Here is a 14,759-nt window from a genome sequence, read left to right on the forward strand (position 1 = left end):
GATTACTGCTTCTCCTCCTTTCACTGCCTCTTTCCTCACGAGGGTTTCTCCAGCCAGAACCTCGAATCCATCGCCTTCCTGCTACGTCTGCACTGAAACTTTTACTCATTCATGTGCAAACCTCATTCTTCTAACACCTCCGATCTCCCCAACCATCTGCCTTCTCACCCTTTTCCAAGCCAACCCGCATAAACTAGGCAAATATTCTTCAAGTTTTCAGTTCAAAGTCTAGCAGCAGTAGCTTTTGTGATTGTAGATACATAGGTGTAAATCTTTGTGAATATAATGTTTTTCCTTACTCTGTTTTCTGACTATTGGAATAATAAGGAATATAATTACATACGGTATCCATAGTGATGTTGGTTAAAAGAATGGTTTTTTTTTTTTTTTTTTTTTTTTTTTTTTTTTTTTTTTTTTTGCCATGACGGCAGAAAACGTTTGGATCTTGCACAAGACAAACGTTAAATGCTTGGCCTAAAATGTCTCTACTCCTTGGTACTATCTAACAGAAGATTAAGAAAGGACTAACATGAGGCAGGGGTGGACGTAGCTCCCTAACTCCCTGCCAACTCCTAGTGGGCATCCCACGGGAAGAACCGTCCTGCCACGAAGAAAAGAGCGATAACAAACACGGTTTCCCGGTCAGAATTTGGAGTCCTTGTTGTGAACTTTGCGTAAGGTAATGCTATCCGTTACTAAGTCAACGGTTCCTTTATCTCCAGCCATGTGCTGTGGAATCGTGGTCAGAGACCAATTCTGAGCATTCAAAGAAGCCTAGAGACCTCTCAGTTCCGTGAGAATTCAGGACTGAGGACCCACCCCTACCTGCCAGAAACAAAGAGAAAAATATGGTTTCTGTGATGTTCACACCACGGAGGTCACTACAGAAGAAATGATTGTTGGAAGTCCACACAGAGACATACTCGATGCCTTCTCTAATGTGTTTGTGGGTATGTGGAAATGTCTCAGTGCTCCGTCTAGCTGTTTAGTGTTAGACGTGGGAGATTCTGATCTAGGAGAAAGAGCCACCTGTGCTCCTCCCACAAAGGAACTTCCTGCCACCACTTCCGCTCCTGGGCTCTTTCGAAGTCTTCAGTTTCTGTCGTGTTTCTTAAATGGAGGACTCTCCAGTCATTGGCAACTGGGGTTGCAGAAGTATGGCTATGGTTACAGTTACACCTGAGGGGCTGGGGGGTGGGTAAACAGCATGGATAAAGGGAGTTTTAGGAACCTTCAAAGGGACTGCGGGGGGGAGGGGGAACCAAGGTGAGAAGCTTATGTTGCCCAAGATCTTGAACAGGAAGGAATTAATGTGTCATTTAGCTGAAAAAGGATTCATTACAGACAAAATGGGTATGCTTCCGAAAAGAGGAGGTCCTTTGTTTGTAGTCAGAGACCTGGGGAGGAGAGAATCTACATGGAAAATGAAAAATAAGTGAGATCATAAATGAAAATGACACGAAGCCTGTAAAGCTGGGTACAGTAGGAAGGCTTCTCTGGAGTGACTGAGGGTATCTGGATTGATGAGTAGAAGAATAAGAGAGAGGACTGTCCTTAAGTGTTGAGAGACATGAATGCAGGATGGCCCCAAAGGCTGTGTGATTAGGAGTCTGCTGTCCTAGAAAATCAGTATGATAAGGGGGATTTCAGGTCATCAGTCACTACAGCCCCCGAGAAGGGGACTTCTAGCAAAATAAAATTAGTAGAAGATATTTAAGGATATAACTGATGGAGGGGGCAGAATCTGAAGGGTGAAGCGTGAAACTAGGGGCATGAGGTCGCTGTGGCACAAAGCCAGAACTAACAGGGCTCTGGAATGGGCAAGGAGAGGCTGACTTGAGAAAAGTTTTCGAAGTAGGATTGTTAACATTTGGCAACAGGTGGAAAGGATAATGCATTCGTGAGGTGTTAGACATTTCAGAGCTTGTGTAAAGATGTATGATCAATAAAGACAGAGGTACCAACCTGGCTGAACGGAAGTGATTCTAGAACTCTAATGCTATAATTTCAGTAGAAGAATGCCCCTCTCAAGAGCTTACTAGAATCTAATATGCCAGTACTTTCCCGTTCTGATAAGGTGATTCGATGAGAGGTTGCGGAATGAACCCTAAATAGGTGAATAGCCACTCTTCTATTTCTCCTCTAATTTGACGTCTCTTCATCTCCGTTTGCAACAATCTCCGAGTTAGTCGATGGGTGGTGTGCCGCCTGTAAAGACTTGACCAAAAGCGACATCAGTCGGTGCACATTAGACGTGCAGAAGCCTTGAAGGCAAATGGAACCATTGGTCAACAGGCTAGCTGTGAGCCAAGCACCAAATGGGGACAACAGAGTCACTTCTTGCCTTCTCTGGAGAGGTGGTAGGTTTTCAGAACTTCGTAAAGTGCATCTACTTGCCTTGGGATAATTGCCCTTGATCTTCCACTGGCCCAAGGCACAGTGAATGTCTAGTCACACAAGAATACCCATTAGGGAAACCCTGAAGTCTGATCTCTCTCTCTCTCTCTCTCTCTCTGTTCTTCATTGTGCAGGTGACATGATCCAGCCAAGGGAGAAGAGGAAGTGATCACAGGCCATTTTTTAAGAACAAAAGAGGAAGAAAACATGAGATACTTCTCTTTTTTTTTCTTTTTTTTTCTTTTCTTTTCTTTCTGGTTGGCGGGGAGGTGATAGAGTCAGATAGGAAGGCAGAAAGGACAGAGGATGATATTAAATTTAATAGGAGGGTTTCTGAAGGTAGCTTAATTTGGGGACTCTTCGTTTTTTGAAAGGTTTTACTGGACATGTAAAGGTTTTACTGGACAGTTGTTCAAAAACAACTGCTGTCTCAGAATTCGTTCCCTTCTTCTGGCCTCTGCGGTCAAAATCTGGCCAAAGGCCAAGGAAATTTGCATAAACTTGGCGTTAGAGAATGCTTAGGAGAGAGAAAGCAACTTAGGGTCATCAAAACTCTTCACTTTAGAGAGGAGGGTGCTGAGGACCTAGATAAAAAATAACCTGCATGAGGGCCAAAGACAATAGCATTTGTTCCCCCGATCTTCTAATTCTCAGTCCGGTGCCATTGTTAATAACCCCAACTTTCCTAAAAGCAAGTATTTTCGTAAACTAGTCATTTTCACGGATTGCTCATCTATTTTGTTTTCCACAGTCTAGACATAAATGTAGGGAGACGGGTGCTGCCGAAGTTGTCTGTCCGCCTCACAGGATAGCAAACTGATTGGTGCAATGAGACAGTTAAGTTGTAAAAAAAATATGGGGACATCTGTCCATCTTGGGAGCGAGCATCTGGGGCAGGTCCAAAGACGGGACATAGCAATGTCATCAACATCTCTTCCATTCAAATGTGGATTACTTCATCAAATAAATGTACCTCTTACTTGGGGAGCAAGTGACGGGAAGTGACATGGCCCTGAGGAGCCCCGAGAACGCGTTGGTACAAAACACCTCGCTGAGTGAGCTCTTATGGTTTAACAAAGCTGACCGCCAGGTGACTAACATCGCACATCCCTGAACCCTACTTTGATCTTCCTAGGGGGTTTTTGTGGGTCTTTCTTTACAGGGTCTTTATTTACGGGGCCTTCATTTTGTAAAGAACATGGGTAACAAGGGTTTACATGTGGGTCAACATGTTGGAGTCTGGCAGCGTGTCACCAGGTCCCGGTGGGTTGGGTGTGGGCCCCAGAGTAGACTGTGCTTGGGCTTCCTAGCCTAATGCCGTACAGGAGAAATTTGGCAACAATCGGTAAAATTTGGTAAAAACTGTTCCTGGAATCACAGTAAGCCTTGATTGCCATTTGACCGGCCACCGTGCCGTGTCTATCCCAACACCAGAAAACCTCAGAAAGACCAAGAAGTCTTGAAGTGTCAGAGAAGGCCGCCAACTGACACAGCAGGGCGGGCGGCCCACAGGAAGCCTAGGGCAGGCACCGAGAAACCTGCTGTCTTCCTAATCCTTGATCCACTAATATATAGATATGAGCCTCCAGTCTTTTTGGGCTGAGCTGAGAACACTGACCGCCTCCTTTCCTGTACCTGCTGCTGCCTGACTGCTCCAAGCACCTGGTCTCCGCAGCAGCCCCGAAGCAGTTGTCAAGGCGGAAATTCCCCAAATGGGAAACCCGCAGGGGATCACCCACATTTTCCACACCCCGAAAGTGACTCGGGCCGCATACTTCTCAGAGCGATTGAGCGCTGTTGGCCGGAAAGAGCCCGCAGAACTCTCTCTGCGGCTTCGCTGTCCCTGGAACCAAATGAAACCTTGATTTCTGCGTGACTGACCAAAGTGCAGCAGCCATTCCAACACCAGAAATCCCTCAGAACCACCTCCCGGTTGGGCACGCACAGGGTGCCGCGGTAAAGGGAAAATCGGCAGAATACCTGCGATGAGCACTGAATAAACATTACGAGGTCCGCAGGGTTTGCTGCCTGCGTAAGGCTACGCCAGGCCCTGCGTGGTTAGAAAACAACACCCACCAGTGAGAGAATCGGCGATGATATTTGTGCAGGGGCATGTAATTTACAAGCTGCACTCACCCCCGTGGGCTCATTTTACCCGCACAAAAATATAGGTACAAAATATATTAGGTTCTCATTTTCCAGATGAACAAACGGAGTTTCTGATATTGGTGTGCTCCGTGAATGTTTAAAAATTAACTTGCGGGGGTGCGGGGGGGGGGGGGGGCTGGGTGGCTAAGTCGGTTGAGCAAAGGACTCTTGATTTTGGCCCAGGTCGTGATCTCATGGTTCGTGTGATCGAGCCCCGTGTAGGGCTTCTGAGCTGACTGGGGAGCCTGCTTGGAATTCTCTTTCTCTCTCTCTCTCTCTCTCTCTCTCTCTCTCTGTCCCTCCCCTACTTGAGCACGCACACACACATGCACACGTGACAGCGTCCTCTCTCCTTTGAAATAAATAAGCTTTAAAAGAAAACCTAAAAAAAAAAAAAAAAAGTCAACTCTCCAGGGAAAAGAAAGTATAAGGCCCTGATTTGTAGTGTTTTGCCCACTCCACGGCGTAAACACTCCACCACAGCCTTTTCCAAGCCACCAACCGGCCACCGAAGGCAGAGCTGGGACGAGACACGCGTAACCCCGTGGGCCTCGCAAGGCTGGAGGAGCTGGCCTGGAGGGCTCCGCTGGACTGGGCCAGGGCCACAGGGGCGGTTGCTTCCCGAACCCGCCTTCCCATCTCTTGGTCACACGGCAAAGCAGTAGCTGGCCATCTGAAAGCTTTCACTTAAAAAAAAAAAAAAGCAAAAATGTATTAGTACGTCAGCAGGGCTGGACGGAAGAAGGTGATGGTCAGGGGCCCCCAACTGGGTGGAAACTGTCATCCCCGGCAGCAGAGGGAAGAGCAACTCTGGTGCCTCATGACCCGGCCATACGTTCTGGAGTGGCTACCTTACGCACGACCCCCGTTTTCAGTTCGAGGCGAAGACTTCTCCTGTTTGCCCAAACGATCCATTAACCCCATCCTCCCCTCAAATGGGTCATCCATTTCTCAAGCTATTTTCAGCTCCCCGCACCTACTCGCTTGCAGTGCTTGTCATAACAGGAAGTCAGTTTCATATACTGTAATCCCCGAACACGTGGCGCCGGCACGTGGGGAGCCCAGAGGGCTAAGGGAGGAGCGGGGAGGCGGGGCTTCCAGAAGGCCTCCAGGCTGAGCGCTGAAGCCACCTGTCCCAAGCCTGGGCCTCTCCCTCCGGGGCCCGGGTGGCAGAAACCAGAATCCGTACCCAGACATTGTTTTCCCTTCTCATGCCATTGGTGGCTCTTTTCCTTCCTTGCTTGCTTTCTTTCTTTCTTTCTTTCTTTCTTTTTTCTTCTTCTCCTTTTTTTTTTTTTTTTTTAATAAAGCATTTGAGTAGGCAGCAAAGCCAGTCAGAACTGTTTATTTATAGCTGTGGATTCTCAATGCTGTATAAATTAGAAATCATTGCTGAATGAGGCCTGCGCCCACTCACACACGCAGGACTGCTATCTGTGAGTCCTTTCACACAGTTTGCCTGTACACAGTCTAAAATGGGAGAAAATGACATGCTCCGAGTCAAATGACGAAGTCACAGCTCAACTGCAAAGCAGAAAACCGGCAATTATTTTTCCTCAGCACAATATGGGGAGTACGACAGGTGCAATTATCCAATATTATTTAACAGCACCGGTTTGTGGTGTAGGGAGAAAATAAAGGTTTCCGTGTCTCGGAGAAAAAAAAAAAAGGAGAGAGAGAGAGAGAGAGAGAGAGAAAGAACCTGCCTCCTGGGCTCCGGTTTCTGCGGATTAAGCTGTGTTATGTAAATTGAAACTGGCCAGGATTCCAAATAGGGAATATAGCAGCACCTGGCTCCTTCAGCCTTCCCCCCCCCCCCCCCCACCCAAACGGGCAACCTGCGTCATCAGGGCCTTCTGAGCAAAAGCCCCTCACCTTGGAGACCCTCATCCTCCTCCTCTTGAGGCAGCAGCTCCAGATAAGACTGTGGGCAAGGCCAGGTTTGCGGAGCTCCTGGCCCTGAGACTGGGGAAACCCTCTCCTGCCCTGCCCCTCTGTCCCTCAGCTGAATTAAGAGGAGGTGAAAGACCAAGTGTCCCACAAGGAATCATCAGGGCCCCCTGTTTGGGCCTCCAGCGTGATTTTATTCCTATTTCCAAGCCTTTCCTTCAACTGGTCTCCCTACCTGGAAAGACCTCTCTCCACCCAGCTATCATCGTATAAGCCAGTTGTCCTTTGTGGCTTCCGGCTTGGGTGGAAGCCAGTGCCCAGTCTCCTAAAAAGCTCCCTCGAGCTCCCCAAGATGCAAGGCTCATTCCCTTCTCTGCACCCCAGAGTGGGACGTACCAGTCCCACCCAGTACGACATCTCTCTTCTGCATCCAGCCTCTTGGTTTCTGTCCCCATGGCGGTTGGGATGCTGGAAAGAAGGTGAGCTTCGGAACCCGGCAGACTCCACCCCGCACCATGTATTTGCAATCTGGAGGAAATAGTTTACATTTCTGAGGCCTGGTTCTTTCAAGTCACACGATATTACCTACCATGAGTGAATAAGACTATTTAAGTGGTGGCGGCATCCAAGATTCTCCATCCCACTTGACTCCAAGCTCATGGAGAACTTGAGCCATGTAGGGTTGTCTGCATCCCTCACGAGGCCTCGCTCTGTGCCCTGAGAAAGTACTGGAAATATGTACAGAGGATTGACTTGAGGGTTGGTTACAGCCTCATAATCATATGGGCATCGTCACCAGGGGTCTCCCCCTTCTGCCAGAAGCTGAGACTGTTAACATGAGAGCTGCTGTTTCACTTAAGATACTCTCTCCATGTTCGATCCAAGAATCCTGTTAACAGTGATGGTCAGGTGATAGTTTCATGGGACCCGGAAGTAGAAAGCACATTACAGGATGAAGCATATTCTGTAATCAAAATATCAAGCATAATTTTTTATTTGATAAAGGGGAAAATCAGACAAGGAATGGCTTGGGGAATAAAGATTGCACGCAGATGGAGCTCCAGATCGAATGACTGGATAGCCCTGATTGCCCCAAGGAGCACCTACATGGCACTGATCCAAATCGGGGAGACTTATCCCTAAGAAAGGGGACCACTGAAGACAAATCGTGTTTACCTCAGCATTTATCTTCCTTTCCTTCTCACCCCTTTCTCACAGATGATCGCTCCTATCATTGAGTCTTGGTCTAGTCTGACTCTTTGTCTTAACTGACACTTCTTCAGCTACTCCCAGGGTATGACCCTTCGGGACCGTGGAAAAGGTCTCCGGTCTTTCTGCCACTCCAAATATCTCACTAATATACAAAGCAACCCTTCACCTGGATAAAGTATTCCACTGGACGTGGAGAGACACCTTTAACACATAACTGAGAGAGGGGACCCATGGACTTGCTCTCATTCATGTTCAATGATCAGTGAGAGATATTTGGCCATCTGAAAGAAAGTGTTCATATGGGAAAAGGTATGCTTAGCAGAATGGAAATGAGGATATTGGGAGAAAAGGAATAGGTTCAGAAAGGGTCAGCTGCAGACTCCAAGAACAAACTTGCCTAGTTCACAATGGTTTACCATGTGAGTTGCCAAGAGATGCCTGGGGGTGGGTTCCTGGCTCTCCATCCCACTCTGCAGGAGCTAATCTTTGGTTAGTGTGCCCCAAGATAGAGCTAGACAATGATCTTGGCCACTGATGGGTCAACAAAACTCTGCAAGCCTTTGGAGGAGTGGAAAGAGGAGGCACAGCTGTGACACGCCATTCCCGACGTTTCTAGTCTTGATTGTCTGGCTGGCACTACCGGAATTTAAATTTGCTTTATAGCTAGAGAGAGAAGTTAGTGCTGGATTGTCACCATTCTTAAAAAGAGAGGAGGCAGAGCAAAGAAAAAAAAAAAAATTGGATTCCATTGGCCCTTGAAGAGCTTCAGCCTGGTTGAACTTCCCCAAGATTCCTTCTTACCCAAACATCTTCGCAACCAGTCCCAGACCTCCTGAAGTGTTCAAGATAGACTGACACCTATTAAAGGTACACTGAGTGGTGTTGAGGGCAAGGGGCATGACTTATTCATCACTGTACCTGCCCATACACAGAGTATGGTGCATCACACGCTACGATGCACTCAGATTTAAATAACATGTTCAGTTCAGTCAAGGTGGTGTGGGAATTTAAGCCCAGATCCATCCACCTCAAGGCCCCCACAGTTTCCACTTCACCAAAGGCTTTTAGTCTTTCCCGACTGATACCTCAGAAATACATTTTACATCACGACTCCGTAGAAACACATACACACACTTTTAATAGGTGTGACAGACCATTCTCTATCCTATTATTTTCTATTCTATTACCTGAAATATTGCCTGAAATTGTGACCATTAAAATTGATTTCTTTTTTTAAATGTTTATTTATTTTTTTAATTAAAATAATTTTTATCATTTATTCTTGAGAGAGAGAGAGAGAGGTGGGAAGGGGCAGAGAGAGAGAGAGAGAGAGATACGCAGAATCGGAAGCAGGATTCAGGCTCTGAGCTGTCTGCAGAGAACCTGACACGGGGCTTGAACCCAGCCACCGTGAGATCATGACCTGAGTTGAAATCAAGAGTTGGATGCTCAATCAGCTGAGCTATGCAGGTGTCCCCTCATTAAACTGACTTCTTGATCCAGCAATAAGGTTGCAACGAACGACATAGCACTCCACCGTTCAGTAGGATTCATTCATTCATTGAGCAAGTGCCTACTGTGCCTGGGTCATATGCACGCATGGTCTGAGGTGCTCACTGCTCGGGCCACTCGCATTGGGGTTAGGGGTTTGCAGCCTTTCTGCCTGTAGTGTCTGTGGGAATATAGAAGTGAGCCTTGCTTCTCCCGCTCGCTGTGTTAACAGCTGCTCTGCTAGACTCAGCCCCTCTGAGATGCAGACAGGAAGAAGAGAAAAAACATTTCCACTACAAGAGCTTACAAAACCTTCCGCTGAGGCTTAAGTCTGACCTGAGCTGATACATTTGGTGACACTGTGGGGATTTGTTTTCACTCAACACTTAATTTTATTAAGATTCAAATTATGAAGTTAGATGAAGTTGAGTTAAGAAAACAAATACCGTATGACTTTTACCTTGGCAGGAATCCGATATGTGATGATGAAAACTCCCAATCTAGTTGTGTTTTGTTCCATTGGAAAATTTTCCTTAAGTATCTTCTAAAATGCACTCACATTGCCATTTTATATGCACGCATTCTTTCATCTTCGCCAATTTGTAAAGTCATGTGGTTAAGTAAAATTCTTTTTTTTTTTTATAAAATAGATGGCTTTGGCATTGCCTGTATTTTCCTCTACTAGACTCTAGTCTGGCCATTTCGACCTTTTGGTGCCCTCACCTATCACCAAACAGAGACAAAGAGGCCGAGAGATATGTCTGCAGCCAATTCAATCATGGTCTCCCTGCTCAACAGTGGTGATTTCTGGCTAAACCTCCCACCATGGGGAAGAAAAGACCTGTTGCAAATGTCCTTCCAACTCACAGATGAACTCTGTTGGGCCCACCTGGGAGCCATGTTGAGCCCTGGGATAACTTACAGCGACGATAAAGAAAGATTGCTGCACATCCTGAGGGGTTTAATGAAAATGTCACATGCATGTAAATCTTGGTCCTGTGGTTCCTTATTGGGAAAGAGATTGGAAGTACAACTCTGGGATGAGGGTGGAGGGTCTCCGAGGATGAGAGCCAGCAAGGCTCTAAGCTATTCGTGAGTGAGTGTGCTTGTGTCTGTGTTACAAGGAGGTTGTGGTCATGTGCCTGAAACCTAAGGGCAGCCAGCCCCTTTTCCCTGGCTGGTGGGTGGAGATGCCCAGTATGGGCAGCTCTTGCATTTGACAGGTTGCCTTACTACCTCTCACCTTGCCCCCTTCTCCACTCGACATTTGTCATGTCACTTCATCTCTCATAGGGTCACCCTTGAAAGACCCTCCAAGGACCAGTGAACATCAGGCTAGAGTGTTTATCCAGTATATCTGGATAGCCCCAGTTAACATTTACCATCACTAAATTTAAGTATATTTATAATATAAATATATTTATAATTATATTTACAATATATATTCATTTATAGTTGCAGCAATCTAGAAGTAGTACAGCCATTATTATCTTTCTTAGTTTCCCAGGGCTAGCACAATGAAGGACCACAAACTAGGTAGCTTAAAAACAATAGTTTATCCTCTTCCAGTGCTGAAGGCTAGCAGTCTGAAATCAAGGTGGCAGCAGCATATGCTTCCTCCAAAGGCTCTAGAGAAGAACCTTTTCTTCTGATGGCTCCTGATAATCTTTGGTGTGCGGCTGCACTGCTCCAATCTCTGCCTCCGTCTTCATATGACATTCTACCTTGCATGTCTCTGTGTCTCTTACTATGGCAGGATTCTGAAATCGGTGTCCAAATCTGCCTCTCCTTTCTCTTTTAAAGACACCAGTCATTGTCTTTAGGGCTCCCCGAAGCCCAGAAGGATCTCATTCAGACCACCCCACTGCAGAGATGTCCCCCATCGCCTAATGCACCCTCCCTGGCTACAGGGACAGTGCCTGGGGGAGAAAGATACAGGGCCCCAGAGTTAAATCCACCTGCACCATGGAGATGCCAGGCTCTCCCCCCACAATGGTGAAGCAGGAGAAGTAATGGCTTTCCAGATGAGGCTCTTCAGTTGGAGGAAGAAAAAAGAGGAAGTTTTGTTCCTAGTACACCATGTCAGCCAGGAAATCTGTCCCCTCTACAAGGGCAGGAACTCAGAGTTACACAAGTCCATTTGTTTCCAGGCCTCTGTGATCTCTTTGTGTCCTCTTTGTTTTGTATACCTCTTGATTTATGAGACTAGGGGAGATGATCGCTTCTCATTTAACTTATTTTGAAGATGATCAATGACCAATCGCATCTACAGAGATGCTATTTCTAAATAAGTTTACATGCTGAGGTTCAAGCTGGACTTAAAGGCCATTCAACCCAGAACATTATCCCTATTTTGCAAATGAGGGAATTGAGGGTCAGAGGTCTTTGGATATCAAATTCCAGCTTTTAAAAAAAAATTTAACTTTATTTATTTATTTGAGAGAGAGAGAGAGAGAGAGAACACACACACACACACACACACACACACACACACACAAGTGGGGAGGAGCAGAGAGAGGAGAGAGCGCGCTGAGCCTGATGCGGGACTTGAACTCACAAACCGTGAGATCATGACCTGAGCCAAGATCAAGAGTCGGATGCTTATCAACTGAGTGACCTAGGCGCCTCTCAAATTCCAGATTTTAATTCTTCTCACTCATCTGTCTCAATTACAACCTGCTACAGATGGTCATTTGCTGTTCATTGCCTCTAGACCTCCTCACAGCCCCGAAAGGTAGACATTATTGTCCCGAATGTTAAGGATAAAGAAACCGAGGCTCAGTGAGGTTGGTGCATTTTCCCAAGGAGGAATTACCCAAGAAGAATGGAATCCAAGCCCAGTCTGGTAGCTTTGGATGCTTGGCCCCTTTCCTTTATGCCGTGTGATCGCCACCAAATCTTGCTTCTGTTTCCTTCGTAATGTCTAGATGGTTAACCTTTCTTTCTGTGTCCTCAAGGTCAAAATGTTAAACATGTTCAGTTTAAGGCTTCTGGAGCAATATGGGAAGGGTGTAGGCCCAAGAAAACCTCATTATTGTGGAAGAGCCTCTTTCCTGGGCTTCACAGCTTGAATGGCCATGAAAATGGGTTAAATGGACATTGAATAGAAATACAAAGGGCTGATAGAGGAGTAGAGCAGAACTATTCAGCCTTCGGATCCCTGGGAACTATAAACATACTTATGCCCAGATCCCTCCTCCAGAGATTTGAATCCATCTGGGCTATAGATTAGGCATTGGGAATTTAAATTTTTTTTAATGTTTTATTTTTTTTTTAAGACAGAGAGAGACAGAGCATGAGTGGAGATGGGGCAGAGAGAGAGGGAGACACAGAATCTGAAGCAGGCTCCAGGCTCTGAGCTGTCAGCGTAGAGCCCGACGTGGGGCTCGAACTCACGAACTGTGAGATCATGACCTGAGCCGAAGTCGGACGCTCAACCGACTGAGCCACCCAGGCGCACCCTAGGCATTGGGAATTTTAAAAGCACCTCTAGGTCACTCCAGTGTGCAGCCAAAGTTGGAAGCACTGATGTATGGGAATTCTCCTTGGATTTTCCTCGGACATGGTGGCAGCTGAAGTCTGATTGAACATAATAAGTTTCAGGTTGTTTTAAACATCACCCGGAAGAACCTTCTTTCCAAGCTACCTTCTAGAGTCCAGCCATCCTAATGCTCGGCAAATCTGGTGGCGTGACTGTCTGCCTGGTTCCTTTGGATGTAACTTTGAGGCAGAGTGTGGGGCCAGGATCTGAGAACGGTTCAAAGGCCTCTGCAGGCTTTGTGGTTGGGCATCCTCATGCTTACCTCAGACCTCAACACACTTCCCTAGAAGCAAAAGAGCCTAGACTGCAAGGACACGGTGGGAGCCCCTTGTGGGAATTCTGCCAGGGGTCAGGCTTTGGACGGGAACTGCAGCATGGCCTCTCCCTTGGGTCTCTAGCCTGCTGGCCGACCCTGCAGACTTCGGACTTGCCAGCCTCTACGACTCCATGAGCCCATCACTTAAAACGCCCCCTCACGTATGTATGTACATATACATATATATGTAAACACACATATGCACACAGACACTAAACCCTATTGGTTCTGTTTCTTTGGAGAACCCTGACTAATCCACTCTACTTTTCCTCTTCCCTGCCCTGGCTTTCTTTCCCTGGGTCTGTCTTCCAGCCCTGCTTCACGCCTACCCCCACTCATTCGCCCCTCTCCAGATCATTTGCCTGCAGTGCCTGTGACTCATAGGCCTATAATAAGCCCTCAGCTTCCGTTTGCCAAACGCTCTCTCCCTCTCTCTCTCTCTCTCTATCTCTCTTCCCTTCATTCAAGAATCGCCCAAAATCCTACATCATCCAATCAAAGACACAACAGTCTGCCCTCCCTCGGATAAGCCCATTCAGTGGAACAGATTTCAGCAAGAAAACCCTAGTGTTGGAGCGTTGCTTGGAAAATGAACTTGCAAGACTGTTCCACACGTGACTCTGAGGGGGCTTGGGGTTTCAAAATGCTCTGCCTCAGATGGGGATGGGCTGGACCGCCCAGGGAAGATGTCTGCCTGGTACCTCTTCACATGTGCTAATGACCCTACAGGACTGTGGTCTTGGGGTGGCTTTCTGATTGAGGTGCTAAAGGCCACTGTCCTCCACAGTTAACAGATTTTACAACCAACCTCACGTTACCATCTTGGTCCTATAGCATTGCTTTCCAGGGGAACTGGGTGAGAAGGTGTGAAGGAATCAGAGCAAACCCATAAGCATATGTCCTCTTGACTTTGGGCCACTGTGCTTTCCTCCTGGAAGCAAGTCTAATTATTATACAAGTTCAGTGCAGATGGTCAATACATAAAGTTCCCATCAGGGAGCACAGTTACGGATCTGGTGGCCCATTAACCCTACCTGTGTTTCCTGGCAGGGTGTCCCAGGGTCAAAGGTCATCAGTAGCTGGAATGGGAAGAGCGGCCATGGCCAAACCAGTTACTACAAAAGACCTTCTGGGGTCTCTCGCTGTCTCCTATGTCCACTATGGTTGATGGACAGTTGGGGGGGGGGACACTGGGGAGAGACCTTGTGCTGTTGCTGTAACCACCATTAGACCACACTCCCAGGAGATACTGCGGGAGACACTGCCTGAAGTCCCCACCAAAGATCCCTGAATGGCTTGAGGAGAGGGTGGTAGGCAGAGATAAAGAAAGCCCAAGGCATGAGTTCATATTTTAGGGGGGAAATGCAATGTCAGAAAGAGCACAAACACGACAGGCAGGCAAAATTCAGTTAGTCCCATTACCGCAACATTTACCATTTTGGGTGACTCATTCAGCCTTCACAGCTGGGCTTCCTCATCTATAAATTGAGGGCACAATACCTACCTTGTGCTAGAGTGACTGTAATGTATGGATGGAATGTCGTAATGGACCTAGAATACAGCCCAGTGTCTGGAAACCAATAAACATCCATGTCCTTCTCTGCTCGCTTAACTCAAAGCCTCTATTAATCCAGTGAGGATATTTATAGGTTATCATTTGTGATCCTGTAGATTCAGTGTTAAGTCACAGAGGACAAAGCGGCTAATGAGGGCACCGGGGTCAGAAGATTTTAATGGAACGGACACTAACTAATTGTCTGAATG

The 14,759-nt window shown here is 46.9% G+C and overlaps 1 protein-coding gene across 3 annotated transcripts in view; it reads left to right on the plus strand.

The window, feature by feature from the left end:
* Positions 1 to 10,136, plus strand: part of LOC115513585 (androgen dependent TFPI regulating protein) — a 75,800-nt gene extending 65,664 nt beyond the window's left edge. For 2 of the 3 annotated variants that reach the window (XM_032593112.1, XM_030314846.1), the window contains one exon: positions 2,532 to 3,392. In XM_032593112.1, the coding sequence (XP_032449003.1) occupies positions 2,532 to 2,566 (35 nt within the window). In that variant the 3' untranslated portion in view covers positions 2,567 to 3,392. Of the gene's footprint in view, positions 1 to 2,531; positions 3,393 to 9,788 lie in introns of those variants that run through there. The other variant, XM_030314845.1, reaches the window with a different exon arrangement.
* The last annotated feature ends 4,623 nt before the right edge of the window (positions 10,137 to 14,759 follow it).

This window comes from Lynx canadensis, chromosome B2 (assembly GCF_007474595.2).
Source record: "Lynx canadensis isolate LIC74 chromosome B2, mLynCan4.pri.v2, whole genome shotgun sequence".
Taxonomy (NCBI): domain Eukaryota; kingdom Metazoa; phylum Chordata; class Mammalia; order Carnivora; family Felidae; genus Lynx; species Lynx canadensis.